The sequence below is a fragment of the Pholcus phalangioides genome, unplaced genomic scaffold (genome assembly GCF_987345545.1).
Source record: "Pholcus phalangioides strain wild (caught in Gottingen) unplaced genomic scaffold, Ppha-v1.0 ptg000004l_1, whole genome shotgun sequence".
Classification (NCBI taxonomy): Eukaryota; Metazoa; Arthropoda; class Arachnida; order Araneae; family Pholcidae; genus Pholcus; species Pholcus phalangioides.
Genome location: NW_028301597.1, coordinates 46,419,604 through 46,447,329, shown reverse-complemented (window position 1 = coordinate 46,447,329; position 27,726 = coordinate 46,419,604). Strand labels below are relative to the sequence as shown.

The following is a 27,726-nucleotide window of genomic DNA, read 5'->3' as shown; positions in this document are numbered from 1 at the left end:
CAGCATATTTAAATAAAGCACTATTTAGCGTTCATTGGTTCGTATATCTTCATTCATTCATTCATTCATTCATTCACCGGTTCCAATTCGCGCCTCAACGTTTGAATACCCATAAAAAATCAACTTAAGCCGACCACCACTGAGCCAGGTGATGCTCGAACCTGGATCATCACGATAAGTGTCCGGCACGATGGCCACATAATCACACAGCTGCTAACTGAGTTTGACAGTATTCTCTGCTTCACCTGAACATTTAAGATAGCGCGTTTACATTAGGCACTCTCACATCCGATCAATTCTGATTTTTCTGCGGCAAGACATTGCATCGAGAGCAACTATACATGAACTCTGATGGGTGGTTGATTTAAGGAGGTTATGCACGCAAATTTTCCAAAAATACACAGTTTTGTGTTTTACAATTTTTAAATACTGAACATTTTTGAGTCTAACTGCGTTCGAGTTTTTGTTCTACCTGCACTAGAAATATTTCAATATTAACCGCTTGCAGGCATTATACAGGGGGAATATGACCTGTTGTTTGAAACGAAAGGGAGTGACAGACATCCTGAATGGAACGCCCTACCAGTCCTGTCCTATCTCGAGTTATAGGGATAATCGATTACGGAGGGAAAAAAGGGACACATTTTTCAAAAAAACCAAATTTGTGCAGTATCTAAAAAAAATCTTGTTACTTTTTACCGCACACCAACTCATATATCGCCATACGGCAGTTTCCAACCAGTGTAGTTGGGTGGGAAAGTGAATGCGCCGTCTATCGGTGGTCGCCCCCCAGGCTTGATAGGTAAAGAACTTAAATCCCCCTTCAGATATCCCCTAATAGAGATGGATATATGATTTTTTTTCTACAAAATCAAATTTCCGTCAAAATCTGAGTTCTGAATTTTCATCGAATATCGAAATTTTTGGTAAATTTGGCCGATTGTAGTTAGACGGGTGTTTGAGGGATTGGTGAATAAGGGGCCATTCAAGTATTACGTAAGCAGATGTTCAGCCATTTTCAACCCCCCCCCCCCCCGTTAACAAAATTTCGTCAGCAGCTTAGAATATTTCATATCTTCAAAAAGGGGTAGTTGATGACGTAAGCAACCTTCAAACCCCTCCCCCTTGTCATCAAAAGTCAGCAAATCCGAACCCCCCCCCCTCCTCGATGCTGACGTAATACTTGCATGACCCCTAACCGGGCCTATGAATAACTTCGAAATGGGGGGAAACAGTGCTCTCGAAGCATACTCATTCTGCATGTCAACTACGTTATTCTTTAAAAAAAATGTGCATTGTATAATACACTGCTGGCCACCGTAAATGCAACACCCTGAAGGAAGCATGCAAATAATATGAAATTTACAACATGCATTAGCGGAGGTGAGATATGCAAATGATTAGAATTTCAGCGCAGACGCACATCACGCGCGCCTGTGGAGCCACTTCAAAGCGCTATTTAAGGCTTGGAGATTTCGACGATTTGAAGTACGGCAATTGTGTTTTTCTTGGGGTTTTTTCAAAAAAAGATCATCTTTTGATCAAGTATACGAGTTCGGCAGAGGAAGGATAGTGGCCTACCGAGATTGTGGATTATCTTTCAGGGAAATCGGTAGTCGTGTTGGACGAAACCAAACAACTGTAATGCGGATATGTGATCGTTGGATGCAGGAGGGTACGACGGACCGACGTGTTCGATCGCATCCACCTCAGTGCACCACTTCACGTGATGACAGGCGTATTGTGCGTATGGCAGTGACGGATCGCTCAGCCACATCACGAACCATAGCACAGCACATTCAGTCTGTACCGCATCATCCAGTGTCTGCGCGTACCATTCGACGCCGTTTACAGCAGAGTGGTCTGTCCGCAAGACGTCCATTGCTTCGTCTACCCTTGACGCAGAACCACAGACGTCTCCGCCGCCAGTGGTGCGATGAAAGAAGGATGTGGACGGCACAATGGAATGAAATTGTCTTTACTGACGAGTCACGCTTCTGTCTGCAACACCACGATGGTCGGATTCGAGTCTGGAGACACCGTGGAGAGAGGATGCTGAACAGCTGCGTTATGCACCGCCACACTGGTCCTGCACCGGGTATTATGGTATGGGGAGGTATTGGATATCACTCTCGCACTCCTCTAGTACTCATTGCCGGTACTTTAAAAAGCCAGCGCTACATCTCCGAGGTGTTGGAGCCAGTTGTCCTTCCTTACCTACAGGGCTTGCCCACAGCCATATTTCAACAGGATAATGCGCGACCACACGTGGCACGCATTGTCCAAAGGTTCTTCGTCAATCGCCAGATTGAATTGCTTCCCTGGCCAGCTCGCTCTCCGGATCTTTCGCCGATAGAAAACATGTGGTCCATGGTTGCTCAACGACTGACCCAGATTACATCCCCAGCTGCCACACCAGATCAACTTTGGCAACGCGTGGAAGCTGCTTGGTCTGCTGTACCCCAAGAACACATCCAAAGTCTCTTTGAATCAATGCCGAGGCGTGTGGCAGCGGTGATCTCCAACAATGGCGGCTACTCTGGCTACTGATTTTGGCAGGAACCACACTCCACAGAAGTCTATAAATTTAATCATTTGATGCTTGGTCAACATGTTATCTACATAATAAATATTGTTGCGATATCTCTTGTCTTTCTTGGTGTTGCAATTTGGGCGGCCAGCAGTGTAGATTCCTTTCTACAAAAGAAAAGGTGAAATTCCTTATATGACAATGTGACCTGCCTTTGGCTTTCTTTTCGATACGTTAATGTCGGTTTTGACCCTGGTTAATGTAGATATGAGACTACATGCATTTAGCAATATTTAACCTCATTTGATTGCATTTAATCATATTTAATCCCATTTTATTCGATTCATTTCCCCGATGAGTACTACATCCACTGGTCTGATTGATCAGTGTGATTATGTTATTTTTCTTGGAAAAAAAAGGCCCTTTTTGGTGAACCTACGCATTCACCCACTTAATGTTTACAGTCGTCATGGCAAAGCGCACTACTGCTATGGGAATCGGCAGAGTAATAATGAAGGGGGGTTTGATGGGTTAATACTACCCATCGGAACCCCAAATCCCCAATTATGGTTTACAGTTGGAAGATTAAGATTGAAAATTTTGGCGACAATTCGATTTTGAACTTTGCCAATCTTTATCTTTGTAGCTCACCAATAAATTCAGATATTTCGATAAGGGGTGTCGCCTTATAAGATTATTTCTGCTTTTTCCGAATGTGTGCTTAGATTTTGCGTAGGTCTCTCAGAAAATGTAAAAATTTGGGTTTTCTCAGACTTGAAGCATTCTTTTTTCATGATCGGTTATCCACCATAACTCGAAATGGTTCGAGGTAGAAGAGAGTTTTGAAAGGGTGTTTTATGTTCCACTTACGCTTGTCCATCACCATCTTTCGTTTGACATATCAGGTTATGTTCACAGGTTCGTGTATTTCTAAGACATAAAACTAGAATGAAAAATGGTGAAAATTTTCCAAATGATGAAACTGATGAAAACCTCTTCCCATACTCACTCCCCACTTTACGAGACAGCACTAAAACCTTTTATATCGTATCAACGGCTACAACGTGAACAAAAAGGTGTGGTTGTACAATATGTTCAGTTTATAACATATAGCAGATATAAGAGATGGACACTGCTCGCGCGTCACAAACTGTTGCTGTTAATTATCGTGTTGCGTAGATTGATTTTCAGGGGCAGCTCGTTGAGGAGGCGCGTAGGCACGCGCCCCACTGAAAATTACGTCATTAATTTAATTATTTAAATGGATTTGATACCAACTTAATACCATTGAATCTCTTCTCTTTTTTTAATGAATCTAATAAAGTACAAAAGAAAAATTTTCGGAAGCATTTATAAAAAAAAGTCCCGTAAAATACGGGTCATATGGTCTAGGTTCGGCAGAGCTTTCTACGGAGAGCTCTGTATTCTTCTCTCCTCTTTGGCCGCTTTCTGTCGAGCGCCGTATGAGATGATACCCTTTATTAGTATAAAAAAAAACCAGAGGAGGGAGACAGTGGGATGGTTATTAGTACATGTTATGCTCATTATGGCGTGCTAAGAAAGCGCCGCGATGCTGCCATCTTTCTTTTAAATCTGTTGTATCTTCTAAGTTAGATGAAGCACGGTGGCACAGGTCGACAAGATACTCGCCTCAAGTAGCAAAGGATGTTTAGAGGTATCGCGAGTTCGATACCCGGTTCGTCCTTGTCAGAAAACTTTCCTGACACAGGGGTGCAACAAAATTGGCAACATAACCGCAGAAAAAATTTGCTACCGCAGGGAGTCCCCATCGAGGGTTAGCGCACCAACCTCTCGATGAGTATAAAAAACAATCCTGCCATTCGGAATCGGCAATGAATTTTAGATCCCGGTTTTAAAAAAAAATTAGCCCTCGTGTGCAGAAAATGACCGTGGTGCGACAAAAATGATCTAAGTTAGAATATATTTCAATATAAAACATGTATATTTTATAACTTTATCACACATAGAAATTTATACACCTTTTAAATTAGAGTATAATATTCAGGCGTCTGTCCAGACCATTTTTTGTAGGGTCCAGTCTTTGTAAAAAATAAGTAATTTAATTAATCTACCCAAAAGAAATGAAATTCCGAATTTGTGGTTTGATTAATTTTGATTTTGTGAAGATCCGTTTTTCAGGTCCAGGATTTTGTGAAGTTTCCCGTTTTTTAGGTCCGGAAAATGGGCCCAAATTTTGGCTTTGCGCAGACCCTTAATATTGGTAGGAGAGTATGAATTTTCACAATTTGCAAAAACCATTGCAGATGGCAACTGAAACTAAACTTAAAATGATTTTCAACGTTGTTAAGACATCGTTTAAGCTCACTGCGCAAACTATTTACGTAAATGCTGCGTTAATAGAGCATTATTATTTTTATACTGCATAGGTATACAGTAGTATGAAAAATAAAAGTTTTCTATGCAGAGCAATCATACTTTACTAATTGTAAATAGTACATGTACTCAGGGCCGGAGCTAGAGGGGGGCGATTGCCCTGGGCGGAAAAATTTAGAGGACAGCAAGTTTTTTAGGGGGGAAACAAAGAACACCATTACATAAAAGTATTGAATTTTAAATTGGTGGGGACGTTTTTTGGAAACCCCTTTGACTTAAAACCGTCTTATTGCAGGGGCTCATCCATTACCTCCTAGATACAGGAGTCAGAATCTTTAGGAGGTGCTGGCTCATCTGGGCACTACCTGGTGGCCTCTTGGTGAATGAGGGGCCTTAGATGACCTTGCATAGCAATTCATAAACTGTGTCTAATTTGTGGGGGGGGGGGGTCTCTATAGTTTTGCTACGCCAGAGCCCCCATGACGCTGAAGCATGTTTTTGTTTTCGTGGGCTGCGTTGAACCCACTTTGCGGACCAGAGTCTCAGTACTTCGTTATAGGAAGAGGGAGGAGGGGTGATAAAACTTCGGGCTGCATCTTTTCCCCTCAAAAACTGACCACTGCGTAAAAAAGCCGACCCTCCTATTAAAACAAAAAACTCTGCCTATACAAGAGTATAGACGGTAATTCTTTGTGTTAAAAATAAAACGTATTTTATATAGGATACCAAGTTCAGCGATTTTTATTTTGAAATTTAGGATTTTACCATAGTGATATCGTATCTCGAGAAATCGCAAGTTTTTTCGAATTCCCAAAACAAGAAACGGCTCATCACATTCTTTTTGTTTTAAAAAAAAACATCTATCTTGATTTCTTGTCCAAATTTCTCATTCCCAACAATTCTTTCGACGGACATCAAAAAATTTCACATGGAGGCATAGTATAGGAAATCTATTGCCGCTATTCAAGAATCTTTTGAATTCAAAACCATCACTTTGAGGCCAGATGCTGTGAATCATTTGGCAAAAATTTTGAATCTATTCAACCACAAGGTCACGTCATTGCTTCGAAACGAAGCTCATACGCATGGAAAGCGATCAATTGATGTCGAGGCTGCCGAAGGAAGCATGAGGAAGATCTTCCCATCTGAGCTGTTCCAGAAAGCAGTCGAGGACGTAGGGAGACACGCCCTCGAAGATTACGCAAGCGGGGACCTGATATACATCGACAGGACGAAGCAAAAGGATGTCAAGACCAAGAAAGAGTTTCTCAGGAGATCGGGTCCTTTCGCCAACGGGGTCGTGTCGATGCGGAATAGCATGGAGCCCATTGAGGTTAGCCAAGGCTTCACACCGCGTCTTTCGCAGACTGTTTTTTACATCTGCGCCAAGCTGATCAAGTCCATCTACCACAGTTCCACCAGTGACAAACTTGGACGGTGTTGGGATCAACGACATCAAGGCCGCGGTCAACAGTTTGTTCGGACCGAAGATGGCAGAGCACGCGAATGCCGATGAAATGAGATACGTCTTCCTTTTGACCAAAACTGCATCTACGTGCCGCCACCGACTCAGGATATCTTGACTTCCCGCAGGAAAAAAGGTGAGTGAGGCACTTGCTCATTTTCTCTCTTTCAAACCGAGTGCAATTCCGGTCTATAGCCCATCAGAAATAACTACCGAATGAGTTGTGCCGGAAATGTGCATACACTTAAACAGTCTCAGTGTAGGTACGGTCAGTAGACACTACGTCGGTAATCTCGAGCCTGCCTATAACGAAATATAATACTACGAAGTGCAGTAGAGCCATGCTTCTCAAACTTTTAGATGTCCGTCCCCCCTATGGATCATATTTTCTTCTCGTGCCCCTCCCCGTCTTACTTAGGGTATCCTACCCTCATTAAGGAGTGAGACACCCCCTTCCGATGTATTGAATTGAGGTCAGTATAAACTAAATTTATAATGAACAAAAGTTTTATAAATAGGATCGTCTGTATTACCCTGGGTCAGGCTCGAAAATCATAATATCAGATGTCATCATGTGTACTCCCGATAGCCATGCCTGGGATTCTGCAGATATAGTAACATTTTTTTCCCAATAAATTTCACTTGAATACTTAATTTCTTCACATCTCTCGATTGCTCCCCTTCACCACTAGTCGTGGCTCCCAATTTTCATCTGATTTTCACCCTAGCCCTCGTCTTTTAGAATATCCCAGGACCATAAGGGGCCATGTGGCTCCAGGTTGAGAACCACTGCAATAAAGTTTTGAAACTTCACGTCTCCGGTTAATCCGAGGTGCTCAGATTATTCGATATTCCTATCTCAAAACCTGTTTTACGTCAATAGTTTTGTTTCAAATATTGTCTCATTTTTTTAAAAATAGAAGTAATTCCAGTCTTAAGGCAGGGCCATCTAAACAGAGTCATGACCCCCCCCCCCCCACCCCATCTGACTCAAAATACTCGCGCAACTATATATGCATGCTTAATCTGGAGAATCTCGACCAGATCTCGTCATCATGAGCATGGGCTTCCACATCCTTTAGCAGGGCCTTAGCCTGGAGCTTTGGTGGCCCCCTCCCCAAGCTAGACGTTTCCCGAGCTCCTGCATAGTGAGTTTATAACGTAAAAAACTGGAAATTATGAGAATCGTCCCGGGCCCATAGCTGGAGCCCTGCCAGCCCTACCCTTGGGGGGCTCATGATCCATGAGCGCCCCTCTCCGTACCTGAGGTCCCCAACAGGGCCCGGCAGAGGCACATTTGTGATTTTGTAACGAGTGGACTACACAAATTTTGTCGCTCTTCTCCTATTCTAGTCTAATTTCCTTGATTACTCATCCCTCAAATTTACCGCCTTAATAACCTGCTCCCCACCGCTACTCCTGTGAATATTGTCTGTCTCTAAGTCCCTCTTTTCGTCATTCACATGCACACTGTATATCATAGTTTCCCAACCTTTCTTGTCACATCGCCCCCTTCAGAAATTTTTTCCTCCCATCGCCCCCAACGCAATCTAGCCAATAGGATCCTCTGTTATACCCGTAGCTTCTACCACCCCCCTGGAAGTTCTCATCGCCCCCAAGGGGACGTTAACGCCCACGTTGGGAATCACTGCTGTATATGGTCAATCGTTTGGACGTTCACTGACCTGTGCCCTTCCTTATTAGGTCACACTTTGGGTCCCTCCTATGCTTACACACACTCTCAACGTCACTCTTTTGTTAACTTCCATGCTCACACACTCTCTAAGCCACTCTTTTGGTCATTCACTGAATTGGTCCATTGCTCTATAGGTCGCTCAATGACCTAACTGCTTGCTCTCTAGGTCATTTTGGTTGATCACACGCTTGCACACTGTTTTGGCCATTCACATGCTCACTCTAGGTCACTCTTACGATCGCTCACCGACCTGATCCCACGCTCTCTTGGTCACTCACATGGGTGCACACTATTTTGTTCATAAGCTCTCTAGACCACTCTTTTGCCTACGCACTGACTTAATCTGTCTCTATAGGTCACTCTTTTGGTCACTTAAATACTTGAAAATTCTCTAAATAACTCGTTCGGTCACTCGCTGACCTAATCCCTCGCTCTTTAGCAGAGGCAGATTTATTTATGGTGAAAAAACATTTTGCCGCCCTTCTCCTATTTTACTAATTTTCCTGGTCACTCATTACTCAAAATTTCAGGGACCCGTAGCACATTTACTGATCTCTTAAATAGCCTGCGTGGTACAGTTTCACATCACTTAAGTGGTGGCGTTCCATCACGTTTCCCACATCACTTGTGACCCGTGGCACATCAACAGATTTTTTACGTGATCACAGCATACTTACACATTACTTGTTACCTGCGCACAGTTCCAGAGCAATTAAGCTGCCCGCGGTGCGGTTTCACATCACTTAGGTTACCTGCGGCTCAGTTCGAGAACACTTGAGTGATGAAGCAGGGATGCAGAGTAATGAAAAAGGAGCGGATCCATATGGAGCGATGAGGGCGATCACCCCTCCCAAGAGCTGAATAATATGAGAAAATTTATACCCATACACACACACGCAAAGTACGGGATGGTCCAACGAAAGTACGCAATAAGTCGCCCCTCCCGACACATCCCTCTGAATCCGAGCCTGTAATGAAGTGGCTGCGACACGTTTATACAAATACAAATACAAGGCCGCAACAGGTAAAATGCCTAACGAGGTGGCTGAGAAAAAGATGCCCATAATAAATGTAGATGCCATATATATCTAAAATACAACAACCCAATTAAAAATGCAAATGCAAACAGTATATATACATGATAAAATATTATACAATGCCCATAAAGAATACTTATGGTTGTCTTATTCTGAGTATGAATAGCTTTTCGATTTACCCCAACATCTTTTAAAAAGAAATACGATATACATGTTGGTGTATTTCTTAGATCACTTTAATTGGTTTTGGTAGTGCAATGTTCATATAAACTATATACGTTCACGTACAGGTATTCCAGTTATAGAGTACCAAAAATCAAATAAACATCATTAATTCTGATACAAATAAAAAAATACAGTATCGCCAAGGGCGTAGCGGGGGGGGGGGGACTTGGAGGTCTGGTCCCCCCCCCCCCCCCCGCAATGTGAGAAAATGACCGAAAAAAGGGAAAAAGATGGCCAAATCCATTGTTCTGTCACTTTGGTCCCCCCCCGAACGAAATTTCTGGCTACGCCCCTGAGTATCGCTGTCTTTAAAAGCAATCCCATGAAACATAGTCCAGAGAGAGTATATTCATGCCATGACTCTGCATAGTATTTGATTGAATCTGATTATATTTTTGATACCTAGAAGGTCTTGAGAACGTCAATCTCGGTTGTAACGACACCTCGGTTAATACGACAATACTTCGCGAAATCTTCAATGTCGTTATAACCAAGTTCAACTCTAACTGTTATTTTGCCGTAGGGGGAGTTTCACTGTAAGTGAGGAGTTCCATCATATACAATTTTGTCGCTCCGTTAATGAAAAACCCTCAGAATGTTTCAAGATTTTGCACGTACTATTAGATTTGCGGTTTTAATGTCACAAATGGTTCAAATGTCACCTGGTTTTTACTGATCTCAGTGTTGTGCTTTTTTTTTTCAATCTTTTATTCCAATCGAAAATATTCTTGATAAGTGAGGCATCTAGAAAAACGTTCGTTGGGGATTTTTGTTCTAATAAAGACTATACATATATTTAGCCAAGAAATATCCCTTTTCGTACCGATGCAATTTTTGTTCGATGGTAAATCTCTTCATGCTTTTTTTCCCAACTTCTTATAATTTCTTAAAGTTTATTTAATTATTTCGAACACTGTACACGTAAATATTTACAGCCTCAAGTGCTAAATTCGGCACAAAATACCTCTCAAAGTTTCAAAAAAAACCGTGGAAACAAGTAAAAAATTGCAGCGTGTGCTGGACTCGAAAACTAGATACGACGGCTCTAGAAAAATGAGGGAAAATTTTCAAATTTTTTAATTCATTTCATTAAATTTATATAGTGGGTTTTTTATTTCGTTAAACTTATTTAGTTTAGTAGTGCCATCTATACAATCTATTATTTACCTACCCGACCTACAGAATGCCGACCACCTTGTCATCTTGTCGTGCCACCGAAACGTCCTATTTTTCTGCGTCGGGTCCACGTGTGTGCGAGAGTATCAACTGCACCTCCATATATATATATATATATATATATATATATATATATATATATATATATATATAAGGTATAGAGATATAAACGGGGCGGGGGGTGTATCGGTAATCTGTCCCATTCCACGTCGCGAAGACGTGCAAGTCTCATTTGACTCAAGTTTCACGTATAGCAACCTTGGCAACAAGGCAAGGCGCGCAACAACATAGTTGGCAACTTTCCTTGTCGAATCAGCCCTTCCACCACTCATGCAATGGTTTGTGATTACCTTTGCCACAGACAATAATTGTTAAAAATTAATTGTAAGAGCTCCATTTTCATTTTGCCTCCCTGAAAACCCTTCCCGATTTCTATTTTTCCAGGGGGAAAAAAATGGTGAAGAGACAAACCCCTACTTTCCTCTATTTAAAAGGCTTCTCCCACCATTGTTACGGTTTCTAACAATGAAGAAAGGAAGTGACATTGCTGATTACAATTCGACAATGCACATGTAACACGCATTGTTGGACTGATAGGATGCCGGAGCTTTGCGTCTGGTACGATTGCGGGAAGAAAGCGAAAGTGCCACCCGTGCAAAGACACTTTTCGGGCAGTAGTTATTTCCTCACGCATGGTCACTGTAAGGAAGGTCATTGCGAAAGCAGCTTTCATGCATACATGGATCGCAGCGAATACTATGGACCTAGGGCCGCAACTAGATACTTTGTCACCCGAGGCAAGCCGACATTTTGGCGCCCCTTGCCATGTAGAAGAAACAGTTAAAGGGTGAATTCGGCGCTCCCACTAGTCCGGGGCACCAGACCCACCTGCTTGCTCCCTCCTACTTGCGACCCTGTATGGACCGATTACGGTGTTCGGAAATGTTCAACAAAAAGGGAGGGAGGAATCAACATCCTCTAGTCTCCTACATAGTCTTGCATAGTCAGTCTGCATAACTTACACAGAAAAAAATTAGTTTGAATATAAATCTTAGCTTCAGAATGCGTAGAAGAAAAAAAATCGATGGAAAAATATAACATTATCCGAAGTTCCGATAACTATAAACGAATTTTTTGTCACATTTTATGGTATCGGTACACTTCCGTTCTTTGGTAAGGTGATAACAATACCAGAATGATAACATTATCCGTATTAGTGTCGTTGGCTGTGTTTAAAAACAGAGAGGAAAGAAAAAATATTATTCTATTTTTTCCATTACATTATATAATGATATACCTTTTGAATCTTTTCATGTTTCATTGATAGATGGCAGCAAATATCAACCGTTGTCTTCTTTTTCCAATCTCCCTAATTTTGTTTATGCTCCGACCAGAAGTTTCGTAGGTCATAACCGTCCCGACGTTGGAGTATTCTGTTCCCGCGGTTGTGTACCAGATCGTGTTGATAAGTTTTATGTCAAGGCGTAATACTCGTCAGAAGGGAACAGGGACAACGGGGCCGAATTTTCCTATGGACTTTTTTCCTGTCACGACCGTCCGCGGCTCGAACACGATGGAGAAACTCAGGGGCGACCTGCTGTCGCTGTTGGACGACCCGAAGTTCAGCGACGTAGTCATCAAGGTCCAGAACAAAGAGATCCACGTCCACCTGGCCATCCTGGCTTGCCGTTCGGCTTACTTCGCCGCGATGTTCGGATCGGACTTCCGCGAGAAGAGCGAGGGCTCCGTCGAGATAACGGACTTCTCGGCGGACACCATCATGGGAATGCTGCGCTTCATCTACGGCGGGAAGCCTCCCGAGCTGACGTGCGGGTCGGCTTGCGAGCTGATGAAGGCCGCCGACAAGTACCAGCTGAGCGAGCTCAAGGACATCTGCGAGGACTTCCTTATGAAGAAGCTGGACGTGGACAACGCCCTGTACGTGCTCTACCACGCCGAGGCGTGCTCCTTCGCGGCGCTGAAGAGGAAGGCCCTGGACTTCGTCTCCATGAACCTGGGCTCCTTCCACAACAGGGAGATGCGTTGCAACATCGTCAGGAACAGCCCCGACCTAGCCGAGGAGATCCTCCAGAAAATTGCCGACAGAGCTATGCCTTCAAAGTTAGTTTTGGTTGCTTGCTTGCTTTCTTTAGGCAGAGGATGTGTATATGGAGCGGGACATGCACATTCAAACAGGGCCATCTTAAGAGCATCATAAGCCTCCCTCCCCCGGGCGAAATGATTTTTCTGAAGCCATACCAGGCAAATTTTCGAAAATCTCAACCAGATCCCATTTTTGTGTGGCCCCCAGGCCCATTCCTTAAGACAGCACTGCATTCAAGGTATGACAGATTTGATTAACGCTGGTATGGGCTTAGCAAAGATCTTTTATGAATCTGAGTTAAAAGCGTTGGTAAATTCCCAATATACAATATACCGCGATTTGGTGACTTTTTGTATTGCCAAACCCGCTTTATTGCTAGGGGTTACCCAAAAACAATTTAAAACGTGGGTATAAAAAAAAATTTTATACATATTAAATATATTAATAATAATTGTTACGTAATCAATGTAAATCAATAAACGCCTGTAGGCTGTACTTTGTACAGGCGTGACATGCAAACGGCTTCACCACCAAGTTCATGCTCGCTGTGCTAATAAGGGGTGCATCCCCCAGACCTTAAAATATCTACCTCTGAGCACCAGAAAGGCTATGGCGAGGTGCTATGCACTTAGGTCAAAGAAAAATTTGTGCCCAAACACCCAAAAACGAAAGAGGCACAGAGAAGCTATTGAAAACTCTAGCACTACAATCAAACGGAGACAATTTGGGACATCCCACTTGGATCCCATTATTTCAGAGGTGCAGAGATGTGTCCCCTGATGAGAGTCAGAGACCAATAATTTAATTTTCCGATATCAGGGCCGTCTTAAGGCATCGCCCGGGTACCTCAAGAGAAGAGGGGATCTCGCAACAATGGGATCTGGTTGAAATTTTGAGAATTTGCTTAGTAGGGCCTCAGGAAAATCACTCTGCCCTGGCCCCCATGATGCTCTTAAAATGGCCCTGCACCCTGGGTGTAATCTAATCTTTCAATGAAATCTTCTAACGGCAAATATTTTGGAATTGAGAATTTCTGATCAACATCTTCAATCTGTGTATTTTATTTATGGAGACTTTCTGATCCAATAGAGAAGTACTGAATTCGGAGAGATGTCGCTTCCAATTTTGCAGTGCTCAGAATCGACGTCCTGCACCATATACACATCCACACTATTTTTTAACCTGTTTTTAATGGTCTGCTGGGGGGAGGGGGGGGGTGAAGCTTGCGATGTATGATAGTCAGAGGCGAATTTATGGTTTTGGCATCCCTTTCTAGTCTATTGTTTTAAACACTCATCACTCGAATTTGCCACCCTGGGCTATCACCCTCATAGCCTCTGTGCCTGTAAATATGTGTCTGTCTTTAAGTCACTCATTTTGTCTCACACACTCTCTAGGTCTGTCTTAAGAACGTAATGGGAGCCCCAGGGCCAAATGATGTTCTGAGGACCCTATTCCTAGGTTGGGAGTAACTGCCTACCAATTCAAATATTTACTACAGAAAATTAGGAACAGCTTTGGTATAAGGGACAGGTTGGCGATTTTCGGCGACTTTTTTTTCCCGGCGCCAAATATGTCAGATGGCCCGAGAAAAAGCCGCCAGACACTATGTGCGCCAGAAAAAAAAAGTCGCCAGCATAGAAAACAGTAAAAACAAATGGCATAAACAAAAATAAGCTGTGGAGTATTTAAAAAATAAAACTGGATAAAAAAAAATGAAATCAGGATTTAAATAAAACCCGGACCGTTGTGAATAAATAACGGTCCTGCTGTATAAATAAAAATATTCTATGTATTATAAATTAAAACCCGGACTCTCTTTCCGAGAATCCGGGTTCTTATAAATAAACAACGGTAAAATAAATAAAATAAAAAGGATGCACGGGCATCCTGCATGTAGAAAAGAATAAATATTGGAAAATATTAAAGGTACAACCTGAGGGAAAAGATGTCCAAAATAATTCCAATTAATCCGACACACACACTACATCATATATACGGAAGGAAGAGAAAATATGAAGAACTATCCCAACGGTTTTTCAAAACGCCGCGGCTATAAGGTGACGTCATTTGGAAGAAAAAAAGAGAGAGAATAGAATGGAAAAAAGAGAAAACCAGTTTGAAAATGGCAGTAAAACCCGTTTGAAAGACGCGCTAGGACGCTAAGAACACGGAAAAACAACAGTCAGCGCCACCGACTGGCAGAATTCTACGAACATTCTGGAACAACGACAACCCAGCAGAACAACAACAAACCAGAGCGCGCCAACGATGGCAACTTATCGCCGGAAAAAAAGTCGCCAATTTGGCGTGTCCCTTATACCAAAGCTGTTCCGCGGCATTAAATCTATCAAATAAACCTCCAGTGTCACATGTCTGTAAAAGATCTGGCAAGGAGTATAATGTCACTGTCTGCAAATCTTCTGTCGTACACCAAATAAATGTTTGGTTCCGTATATATATCTTCTGTTAAAAATATTGCATCTTACACCAGATACAGGAATGAAACAAAAAAAATTCAGACTATCTTTTAATTAATACAATGGTAAGGGCAAAAAAAAAAAATCTGAATTTTGTCAAAAACTGCCTCTGAATTCAACAAAAACAAAATTGCAGTATAAACTAAACCAATGGCTAGTATGTAAAAAATTGGTAAAAATGGAAACAAATATACAGCCTTAAAGAAATGAGTCCAAAACGTGTTATTCCGACAAGATAACTGAATAAAACATACAATCAATACTCAATATAATGCCCTCCCACCCTTGGTGGTGCATTTACATTTCCACCTTGTATTTCTTTTATGTTTTACCGATATTCTTGTAGGCTATTTGATTCTGGAGCTGGGTGTGTCCAGTCCTGTTTTGTTAACCCTCTGACTGCTCAATTTGTGGACCGAAATTGCTTCAAAAATTGCATAATTTTTTTCACTCAAAAAGTGAAGTTTGAGTGGTAATACCACATGCCTTCAAATGCCGCAATTTATTGGACAACTAACGACATCTGTTGGCCAAAACGTAAATGAAACGTCTAATACTGTATATAATTTTTTTCAGTGGTTAAACGGGGAAAAAACGGGTTGCGCTTCTCAATAAAAGAAGAAAAACACATGCCCGCGGGATGAGCAGATTTTGTTACATTTGAGTTGCCCATGGAAATCGCGGGATGAGCAGCCAGAGGGTTAATGATTATTTATTTCTGCTCTTACTTATTGGATAATTTCCCCCCACGTTATATTAAATCTGTGTTTTAATCTTTCTTTTTTAAGGAATCTGTCTCAACTACCAGCACCGCCAGTACCGTCATTTTCATTTGGACCTGTTGATAAGGGTAGTGGTTGCACATTTCGATTTTCAAACAGTGCATCACCTAAAGATAAAGGCGACTGTGTGTAAGACATTTTTTTATAATCCGCTATTTGATATGTTGTGTATAAAAGCTGTTGATTGCCTGTTTTGTAAATGTACCAGAAATTTTTTTATTCATGTACTTATGCAAAGAAACCATTCAGTTTTTCTTCTCGGAACATTGATATATTTTGATGGTAAAATAAACCATTGATTTTAAAGACATTGAATCTATAAATTTTTAGTATTGTAAGTTCGTAAGCATTGCCCACCTCATTCTGTTATGTGTAAATGTTAGCCGGTACCCCACATCCCATTTGAGAAAGTCTCTTCTCAGCGAGAGCAGGCAGACCTTCAACATGATACGTACATTGCATGAAAATTAGGGCATCTGCTATTTTCACTTCAAATATAGAAGACAGATGGTAGGACTACCAAAACCCATTCATAAATCTGGCTACATAAATACTTCTCCTTAAACTTTCAAATCTCTGTCTTAATCTACGATTGCTCAAATGGTTAGAAGCTTTCCTAAAAAATCGTATACAATTTATACATTTTAAAGATCATGACTCACCATTTGCCACTGTAAACTCGGGTACTCCTCAAGGAACAATCCTCTCGCCTTTATTGTTTTTAATATATATAAACCATCTCCCGGAAACCCTCAACTGCACCACGAGATTTTTTGCTGGTGACTGTGTAATCCACTGCATAATTAATCAAAAGTCTAATCAAGAAATTCTCCAATGTAATCTTGTTTCCATCTCAGACTGGTGCTCATTTTAGTATATGCCTATCAACCTATCTAAAACAGTTTCCATGAGAGCTTCTCGTAAAACTCTTCCCCTCGAATTCTTATACTCTATTAATAACGTGGCCATATCCCAAGTTCCTAAATTTAAATATCTGGAAGTTATAATCTCAGCTGACCTACGTTGGAATAATCATATTGATTATGTCTACCAGAAATGTCTCAACCAATTTTTTTTCTCTTGCCGCCACAACCTGAAACATTCTATTCGTGACGTCCGACTTCTCTGCTACCAAACTTATGTTTCTCCCGTTCTTTCTTATGCTCTACTGGGACCCCCACACCTCTAGTAATATTGTGAAACTTGAATCTATCCAAAATAAATCTGCCCATTTTATTCATGACTACTGGTCATCTGTTAGTTCCGTTTCCAATCTTAAACTCAAACTTAATCTCCACCCACTCGCTACTCACTGACTTATCTCCCGCTTAGCCATGCTTTATAAGATTACTCATGGTCATTTAAATTTCGATACGTCCGGTATTCCGACTAAGCCTTTCTATATTTTCAATAGACTTGACCACCCCAAAAAATTAAAACCTATTTTTGCGTGTACAGATTGTTTTAGATTCAGTTTATTTCCTAATACCTTAGTTAAATGGAATAAGCTCCCCTCCACTATTGTTAACTACCCCACGATCTCTGATTTCTTGTCAAATGTTACCAAACATCTGTGTGTAAATCTTCGGCATCCTCTTGTATAGGCCTTGAATGGTCAACAATATTGTATAAATAAATAAATTTGGGCTGCGCATACTCAGAAAAAGTGTTCTGGCTACAATACCAATTCATTAGAAATTTCTTGAAGGAATGTTTTTGAGGTTCATGTGTATGGTTAAGTAATAATAGCAGTACAGTAGCTCTCAAGGTGTGCATTGCGTCGAGCCTAGGATATTCACACCTTGCTCACTTAGTGATCAGGATTTACCCAACCTCTACAATAGGGTGGTTTTTATTTTTTATCTTTCTAAACGTTTAGCTCCCACCCCCATCGTGTTTCAATGTTTCAACAACAAAACAATGTGTGCAAAATTTTAGTGCAATCAGACAACTACTACTACTAAACATGCACCTCGTCCACATTCTTCTGCAGAACTTCTATCGAATTGGTACATGTTGGAATGTGTGTGTATGAGCCGTGAATCTAACATGAAGTTTCTGTGTAATGCTTGTTATGTATAGTGTTGCCATCAGTTTTTATAACTTTAAGTGAAGTGTATTGATTGAATAATTGTATTGTCATGAGCTTGTTGCTCTCTGTAACAAGATTTTTTTAACAGGGAGATCGGCTCGCATTTGCGCCTCAAAGTGTGAAACCACAGAAAACCTACTTCAGCTGACTACCACTGTGGTGACGGTAGGTTTTAACCCAGATCCTCGCAATGTGAGTCTGTCACTATGACCACTCGATCATCACAGCAGTCCAATCAGACAACTGTGAGGCGACCCTGAAACACATCGAAATTGGAACATAGTATATGCATTGATTAATTCTATTTAAAAGCACTATACTCTTCCCTGTCTCAACCATTTTATTTTTTCTGCATAGAGAAATTTATGAGGCAACACCAGCGATTGTTTAAAAACATTCTGAATCAAATTTCCCAAAAGATGGTTGGAAAATTTTTGCGCAGCTGCCTTACTGATTTCTGGATTAATATCCTGATAATTTATCAATTGACACATGAATAGTAAATCATGATGAGATGCTTTAATTCAAACTTGTTCAGGTTACATAGCATTCTCACAACAGATGAAACTATTAAACTGCGCTTGCACGTCGTCCGTATTCCTCTGTAGAACTTCCAACGAATCGGTACATGTTGAAATGTGTGTGTACGTGTTGTGCGCACCCCTGGCATGAAGCTCGTTTCTGTGCAGGCGTGGATCTATGGGAGGGGAGAAGGTGGTCACCCCATCCGAATGCAAATATGATACTATTGCATTCAATAAATCCGTTGAAAATTATTCGTATCAACGCTTTTGATTAAATAACAAACTCAAGAAAACGTCTGGCTAAAAAATGGGAAAACTGGGAAATTTTTTTAAAAAGTCAGGACAGAGAAAAACCGAGAAAATTGGGACTGTCCCAGAAAATACAGGACAAAATGCTGGACGTATGGTTCTATCCACAACAATTTGAAAAATCTCCCCCTTCCCTACGGGGAACTCTAGATCCACCCTTGTTTCTGTGTAATACTTGTTACGTGTAATGTTCTGACGTCTGTCATCAATTTTTCTAACTATGATTAAGATGTGATGATTCAGTAATTGAATCGTTGTAGGCCTGTTGCTCTCTGTAGGAATTGGAAAATCTCTTGGAAATTGGCCCACATTTTTTTCCTCAAAGTTCGGAGCCACAGAAAACCAACTTCAGCCGACCACCACTGTGGCAATGGTGAAGTTCGAACTAGAGATGGGCGAAACTGTTCTTTTCCGTGAGAGGCTCTGAACTGCTCACTCAGTAAAATGAGCTGCCACTCTTTCACGGCTCTTCTGCCCTTCTTAAGAGTTGATCAAAAGTGCCATCTAGCAAGGGTTTTTGTAAACTCCCATGGTTTACCACCCCCCCCCCCCTCGAAAATCTAGATTTTTCTTCCCAAATTTCAGCTTTGTTTACGATTTAATGTATGGGCACGTTTCAATCAAAAAATCAACTAGAGAAATATGCAAAAATCAAGCTTTTTCATTCCAAAAATAATAATAATTTTTTTGGTTATAGAAGATGGATCTTGTACACTAGACCAGACACGTAAAAAGATGGCGAGGAAAAAATTCTTTCCATAATACTGTATTTGCATGAATACCCATGTTTTCTCTCTCATTTACCTAACAATCGATAAATGATAAGTATTCATCTTCTGTGTTGTCTTATTTCAGCAATACGCCAGACTGCTTTTTTATAGGGTTTTGGGAGACATCTTACATAAATAATCACTGATTTTTCTCTCTCGCACAACAGCCTTACTTTTCATCTGTAAAAGGTTCCTGTACGGAATACGACTGCTGTACAGACCTAGGTTTCTAGAATATAAAGGTGTAGACCAGTGATTCTCAACGTGGGCATTAACGCCTCCTGGGGGGCGATGGAATGTTCCAGGGGGGCGGTAGAAGCTACGGGTATAACATAGGATCCTATGGGTTGTGTTGGGGGGGCAATGAGAGAAAAAAATTTCTGAAGAAGGGGCGGTGGGACAAAAAAGGTTTGGAAACTATGGTGTAGACCATAGTTTCTCAAACTTTTGTTCCATTGCCCCTTTTCCGAGAAATTTTTTGTCTCTTCGCCCCCAAACTCAAGCGAATCCATATGATCCTATGTTATACCCGCAGCTGCTATGCTCTCCACCTCTGTTGGACCATTCCATCGCCCACTTTGGGAAACACTGGTGGCAGCTTCAGGAAAAAAGACTCAGAATACGGGTTGGATTCCCTGGGGGTTACGTTGATAAACTTAGGGGGTAGCAAGTCCCCCACCTCCAGTTCACAAAAGAACCTGTACATTGCCATGGGCAGAAAAGAAGAGGTTTAAAATCCCCCCCCCCTCCTTCTTTCGTTCATTAATAACACCCTCGGTGAGGGAGTGTCTGAGATAAGAGTTGTCCAGTAGACAGCAAAGCTGGACAAAAAAGAGGTTAAAGGTTATATTGACAAAACTGATAGGCAGCGCATATGTCTGTATTGTCTCTCTGTATAGGCCCCTGAGCAAGTATATAGTTTGGTGTATCCACACCAATCAGTTACAAATTATGTGTAAAAAATTATGAATAGAATTTAAAGGGAATTATGCATGTAATTGACATTTAACATTATGACAGAAATTTCAATAAAAATTATATGTGTTATTGTGACTAAAAGAAGTATGTGAACCAGGATTCAAATTACATGTGAAATTTTGATTAAAAAAATCACAACCAAAACAAAAATTTCATTTCAGTTGAAAATTATGAATGCAGGGTCGACTGTTGGGCCATGGAATCTGTACAGCTACATTGGGTGCAGCTCTTAGAGGGCGGGAAATCAGAGATTAAAAGGCAAAAAAAAATCTTATGGATCAAAAAAAAATTAGGGAAAATAGTTTGTCAGCTTTAAGAGGGGTGCTAAATCCGAGGTGGAAGAGTGAAAAAAAAGTAAAGAACCATGAAAAAATTATGGGAACTCTGTTTTTGTCTGCTTAGGATGGGCACCAAATCCATGATAAAAGGGCAAAAAAAAAAAAAATTAGGAGAAATGGTTTCTGTCCACTGTAGGAGGGGGTGCCAAATCTGTGATGATAGGGCAAAAAAATATTATTCACCAAAAAAATTTTGGAAAATGGTTTTTCCTGCTCCAGGAGGGGTGCCAAATCTCAGGTTAAAAAGCTAAAAAAAATTAATATTGATCAAGAAGAGGAAAAAGTAGGGAAAATGATTTGTGCCAGCTCTAGGAGGGGCAACAAATCCGAGGTGAAGAGCAGGGCCATCTTGAAAGCATCTTGGAACTCCCACCCCCAATCCAGGGGCACAACTAGATACTTTTTAAGCTGGGATGAGCTCTATGTCCCCATGTAATGTAGAAGCAGTTAAAGGGTGAATTCGGCTCTCCCACTAGTCCAGCGCCCGGGCACCAGACCCGCCTACTCACCCCCCCCCCCCCAGTTGTGCCCCTGCTCTATCTGGCTAAAAATTTCGGTCTACAAATTTTAATTCTTACCTACTCCTACTCTTAGAAATTTTTACATCTCATTTTAACGAGGCCTCCTCTGCACTTGAGGCCCCCAGGGACAGCCCGGGTTGGTCCGTGCTTCAAACTGCACCGGTGAATAGCAGATAATAATAAGGAAAATGATTTTGTCCCCTTCAGGAGGAGTGACAAATCCAAGGTGCAAGGGTGAAAACAATTTTAAAGAACCACGTAAAAAATTGCGCACTTCCCACGCACTTCTTTGGAACCTAAGAATCGTTGCTCCTTAAGCAAATTCTTTATTAGAGGGCAAAAGCCACATTGGGCAAGATAAGGGAACGAGCTGATTGTAGAAGTATTGGAATGTGATGTTTTGGCACCAAGGAGGGACCTGTGAGCTGGCATATTATCATGATGGAGCACCTATGCCCTGAGCTCTCAAAGATCTAGTTGCTTGCATCTCACCAAATCATGCAGAAATTTAAGGACTCTTTATTTCCCTCTTGGTGTCAGATTACCTGTTGAACCCTCACATTCTGATGCTTCTACAACCAGTTTATTCTCCTGATCTGGCCAATCAGATTTTTTTTATTTTTCCTTCAGATAAAGAATTTGCTCAAGGTGCAACGATTCTTGGGTGCCAAAGAAGTGCAGTGAGCAGCAATGAAGGCACTGGAGGGTGTGAAAGAACAAAAAAACTTGCAATCCACTTTTACATCTTTGTGTGAACAATGGCAAAAATGCAAAATTTCACAGGGCGGTTACATCTAGAAAGCAATACCAAATAAGCAGGTTCTACCTGTATTTATTCTTCTGTAACAAAATAAATTTTGGAACTTTTTGAACATAGTAGTGAAAGTTTCATGACAACTTGTATGTCTGCTTAAGTGAAAAAAGTTTTTTTTTCACTCAAGGACCTTCAATATTATTTCAGTGTTTGTCAGGACTGGCAGAAATTTTGCCTTCACCAAGGGGTGAGGGGTTGCCCAAAGCGAGGGGGACCCTTGAAGGTCATCCCCGGATGAAGAAAAGAAGAGAGAAAAGGAGGTGAAAGGAAAAAAGAGAGTCTTTGTCTGGTGAAGAGAGAGGAGGTGAACAGCGAACTCCAAGAAAGAGAGAAGGGCGGAATGCTCGGTCCGCATCTTCGCAGTTTTCAATGTGAACAATATGTGTGATATATACACTGAAGAGCCAAAAAAACTGATACACCTGCCTAATATCGTGTAGGGCCCTAGCGAGCCCGCAGAAGTGCCGCAACACGACATGGCATGGACTCGACTAATGTTTGAAGTAGTGCTGGAAGTAATTGACACCATGAATCCTGCAGGGCTGTCCATAAATCCATAGGAGTAAGAGGGGGGTGGAGATCTCTTCTGAACAATACGTTGCAAGGCATCCCAGATATGTTCAATAATGTTCATGTCTGGGGATTTAGGACCAGACAAAATCAATGTGTCTTGTTTTCAAGAGCTGTTGTAATGATTTAAGATCATGGATGGCGCCGTTCTGCATACTTTCATACAGAGCTTTTTCCTATTTTCGCCACTGCCAAGTGGACTAACCCAGTGCCGTCTTATGTCCGCCGTGGTGGTAGAGTGGTCATCATAGTGGCAGACTCGCATCGCGAAGTTCCGGATTTGAACCCCACCGTCGCCACAGCGAGGGTCGGCTGAAGATTGTTTTCTGTGGTTCCCAAATTCGAGGCACGACTGCGAGCCAATCTCTCCATTAACAAGTCTCACCACAGAGAACAACAAAAAGTACAAAAGTACAAAACTACAAAAAGTACAAATGTAATTCAGTCATTACACTTCACTTTTGAAATGTAGATGGCAGCACTGAAAAATTAGACACAACATTAGATATATTAGATATGCACTCAGATTGTTAGGTACGCGCACATACACTTCCGACACAACTCACCAGGTAGTAAATTGCAAATAGATGTCGATAGAGTTGAGTTGTGCTTGGTTTGAAAGAAAGAACGCTGTCTTAAGGCATGGGCCCATCCTGGCATCAAGAGAAGAGGGCTCTCACCAGAATGAGACCTGTATGAAATTTTTCAGAATTTGCTTGGTAGGGCCTCAGAAAAATCCATTGTTCCAGGGGGCTCATGATTTTTTTAAGATGGCCCTAGTTACCCATGAAATGATTCCTTCTCATTTGATGATTTTTTTTTTCTCTCTTTCAGCATGAACTCATTTTTCAAAAATTTATTGAAAGATAAAAAAGATATTGAAAAAAATCCCGGTCTCGACTCTGAAATATCTGGTCACCATGGGGCGAGTGACGACAGATAATTTTCACCTTTACTTGGTGCCTGCATGATGAGGCTGATTTTCTGCTTTGATACTTGAGAGTGAGTATGTAAATATTTAATCTGTTACTTCCATATAAGTACGGGGGCCACTATGCAGGCATCATGCAAGACTCGGATTGCAAGGATCTAGGTTTCAACTTCACTGACTGCATAGTGGTGGTCGGCTGAAGCTGGTTTTCTGTGGTTTTTCTAACTTCAAGGTGTGAATGTGAGCTGATCTCGCATTTAAAAAAAAATCTCTCCACAGAAAGCAATTAGACCTAGGCCTAACAAATTTTAAACATTCAAACATGATGCAACAACCAAAATAACCTGCTGAGTTTGCTTCTGAAGGCAGATGGCAGCTGTTCTTTGAAACTCATAGCAGACAAAAACAAATTTCACATTAGGTTCACAAGGTATGCGCAGCACATGACATGCTCCGATTTGTTAGGAGTTCCTCAGAAGAATATTTACGAGGTGCACGTATGGTGTAATAGTTGCAGCTAAGTACTTTCTTTCTTTCAAATCAAGCACAACTCTGTTCTATCGCCATCTATGGGCAATTTACTACCTATTGAATTGTGCCGGAAGTGTAAGTGTGAGGATGGCTGTGCACCTAACAGTCTGAGTGCGATATCTAGTGTTGTGTCTGATTTTTCAGTGCTGCGATCTACATTTCAGAAGTGAAGTGTACTCAGACTAAAAGTATACTCAGACTAAATTACATTTGTTTGTAGATCTGTTGCTGTCTGTGGCGAGACCTTTTAAAGGGGAGATCGGCTTGCATTTGCGCCTCGAAGTTGGGAACCACATAAAACCAACTTCAGCCGACCACCTCTGTGGCAATGGTGGGGTTTCAGCTCAGCACCCTGTGATGCAAGTCTGTCACTATGAACACTCAACCACCACAGCGGCTGTAGCTTAGTACTTCCTGTCCAAACATAACTTTTCCTAGGAGGCCTGAGACGGCAAGAGTGGGAACATCACTGACCTCTTGCCCAAGGGGCTGGAGACCTACCTTGCTAATGGGACTTTGTTGACTATAAAGTATTAAAAAAATTGAATTGAGTTAGCATGTGGTACGCTGATAAGATCATGCTACCTCCCATAGGGAAAAAATATATTTTCTGGGGATTTAATCTCCCAACTTAGCCGAATGTACTTGCGTATCAGTTTGCATACTTAGTATTGAAATGTATAGCTAGCATTAAATCTCATTATCATGATGCCCTTCCCACCCATGTGTTAAGACAGCTCTGCCTGCCTACCACCAAGACAAGAGAGAATCTCACAGAATTCTAGCCCAGGGGCTCGTCTAGTATGTATGGTTAAATAAACGAGCATGAACGTTTGAGTATTTTCGAAATGCTGTAAACGGGTTTCACTGTGAAATCTGCTTCTCGTGACAAGACAGTGAGACGCCTCTCGTGGGCTTGTGCTATGATTTTCACCCCCGTAGTCAGTGACATTTTAATGAATGGGCTCTAATCAAACTAGGGGCCCCCTCAGACTATTGAGGGGTTCTGTTAATACACTTATGCATACATCATTTTTTTTTTTTTTTTTTTTTGATTTAGTCTTTCATTAAAATGTTAACAAGTAGAGCCCAAAAAATGCTTGAAACTGGTTGATCCCTTGCCCACAGTGAGGAAAAACAAACTGTTGGCTTTTTAGTAGTGATCACATGTCACTCGACAGACTTGGTGAATACGCGGAGCTATAGTACGAGGAGTCTTCAGTATACATACTGATTGTGTTGCAGGAAATATATTGTTTATCAAGTCAAAATGTGTTAGAAAATTCTGAAATTTTTGCTCGTCTAGCAAGACATTAAAGGCACAATTACATTGGGCGAGTTTATTAGCTGTTCTCTGGTGAGTAAAGTAGCTGGCTATAGCGAGCCAGTTTCAACTAGCCCAGGGAGTTTCAACTACATACGACCAGTAAAATGTCTCACTAAATGAGTGAGCATTTAATTTTTTTCCTTTTGTTGCGAGCCAAAGTGAGTAGAAAGAGTGTAGCAAGAAAAATAGCCCACTCTAGTAGAGCCAGGGGCAGGTTTATTAAATAACATACTAACACAGAGCTACTTTAGTAGCAGCAAGTAAAACGGCAAGTGAGGAGCGAGTGAACTCGTCCAATGTGATTGAGCCTTAATCGAGTCAAAATGTTCTCAAACTGATTTACTAATCCGAAGTTGTACCTTGTTGTGAAGTTGATGTAAAGCTCAGGTTGATCTTTTCTTATCATGCTCATATTTCATTTTCTCATAGGAAGGATATGTCTCCCTAAACAAAAGGCAAGACTGGTGTCTTCTCTCGTTTCAGGTTAACGAACCTGCAAGTCTTTGGTTTTTGATAATTTGTGAGAGCATGTGTGTGAGTGTGTGCTGCGCATGTTTTGAATAAAATTTGTTCAACTTGAATGCGTGGTTGTAAGACATCAATATGATAATTTTTTGATTTGTCAAGCCCTTGTTTGAATCAGGTAAGTTTGAAGTTGTGCTCGTGGCCGTTCAAGTATTATGTAAGCACCAATGGGGAAAGGGGGGGGGGGTTCAACCGATGATTACATAAGCAGTAGGGTATGAAAATAAAAAATAGGGAAATCATCTATATGATCACTAAAAGTATGTAAATTAATCGTTCTGGTACTAGCAATCAGGTGCCCTCGATCATGGGCTCCCTAAGAAGCTGTTTAACCTTTACAACCCGATAACACAAGTTTTACCAATTTTGGTTATACAGGGTGAACATGATATTAACATCACATTCAAGCTTATTCCCCTGATCTTGCCCTGTGTGAATTTTTCCTTTTATAAAAAAAATTGCTGAAGGGGCAACAAATCTCAGGTTCTGAAGAAGTGACAGGCACTAGAAGATGTGGCAAAAGGAGGCTTGTAATCCATATTCACATCTTTGTATGAAAATGGGAAAAGTGCATAACGGCACAGGGTGTTACTTCAAAGGAAACACCAAATAAATAGGTTCTATCTGTATTCATAAGTTCCAGGAACATTTTTGAACATAGTGCTAAAGGCATATGTTTCTTAAATTTTAATTTTTTACTATATAAATAATTTTTTATTGTTTTGGGGCCCCTATCTTATGCCAACACCACTTATAGAACAAGGCCTCCACACTAAGCTTGTGACGTCACAGAAGAAGGCAATTTCACCTATTGCCATTGGATATAGCAGGCCGATGCATGTAATATCTTTACCTTATTTTTGCAGTATATCCAATGACAATAGGAGAAACAACCTTCTTCATTGATGTCACAAGCTTTGTGCGGAGGCCTTGTTCTATAGGTGGTGTTGCTTATGCCCCCCACCCACATACACCTTTGAGGAGTCAGTAAAGTCTTTTAGATAGGTATCGCTATTATAGTCTAGGAGGCTTTAGCTCAGCTTACACACTCAATTTTTGCTGATGGGAGGGGAGTCCAAAAAAAAGCGAAAGTTCTGTTTACGTAATCTTTCCCCAGTAATTAATCTACAAGGAGAAAAAGATTGATTACGCCAGATGGATACGTTTATAAGTTTATTTAACAATAATGGCAACAGCTATACAATATAAAAAAGTATGAAACTATTAACACAAAAATGCACTATCACAATTATCAAAGATGACTATGACTTTGTCGAGATGAGAAATTCTGCTATCTATGATACTTGATGCTGCTGTCCAAAATGGCGTCGACTGGCAGTTTTTTGCACACCGGGTGAATGTTGAGATGACAGAGTTGTTTGATGAAATATGCATAGCTGATAGGCAGAGTCCTACCCCATCTCTCGTACTCTTCGACTCTATCACAGAATGATGGGGAAAAAATTAGTCAAGGTAATTATAAAGTACAATAATTCACAATCATTAAAGTAAAATAGTGCATTTCTTATCTACTTTAATGATTGTGAATTGTTATTCTATAAAATAGTGCATTTCATATCTATAGTTTCAGCTATATCACATAGCTAACTGATCAATGGAAAATATACCAACAATTTTTTGACTCT

At 41.1% G+C, this 27,726-nt stretch overlaps 1 protein-coding gene across 1 annotated transcript; it reads left to right on the top strand.

Annotated features, from left to right (window-relative positions):
- The first annotated feature begins 11,895 nt into the window (after nt 1-11,895).
- Nucleotides 11,896-26,136, top strand: LOC149087713 (speckle-type POZ protein-like). Its single transcript, XM_089231598.1, has 3 exons — nt 11,896-12,605; nt 15,857-15,979; nt 25,985-26,136. Exons 1-3 carry the CDS (start codon nt 11,959-11,961, stop codon nt 26,001-26,003), a joined length of 789 nt encoding a protein of 262 aa, XP_089087724.1. The 5' UTR covers nt 11,896-11,958; the 3' UTR covers nt 26,004-26,136.
- The last annotated feature ends 1,590 nt before the right edge of the window (nt 26,137-27,726 follow it).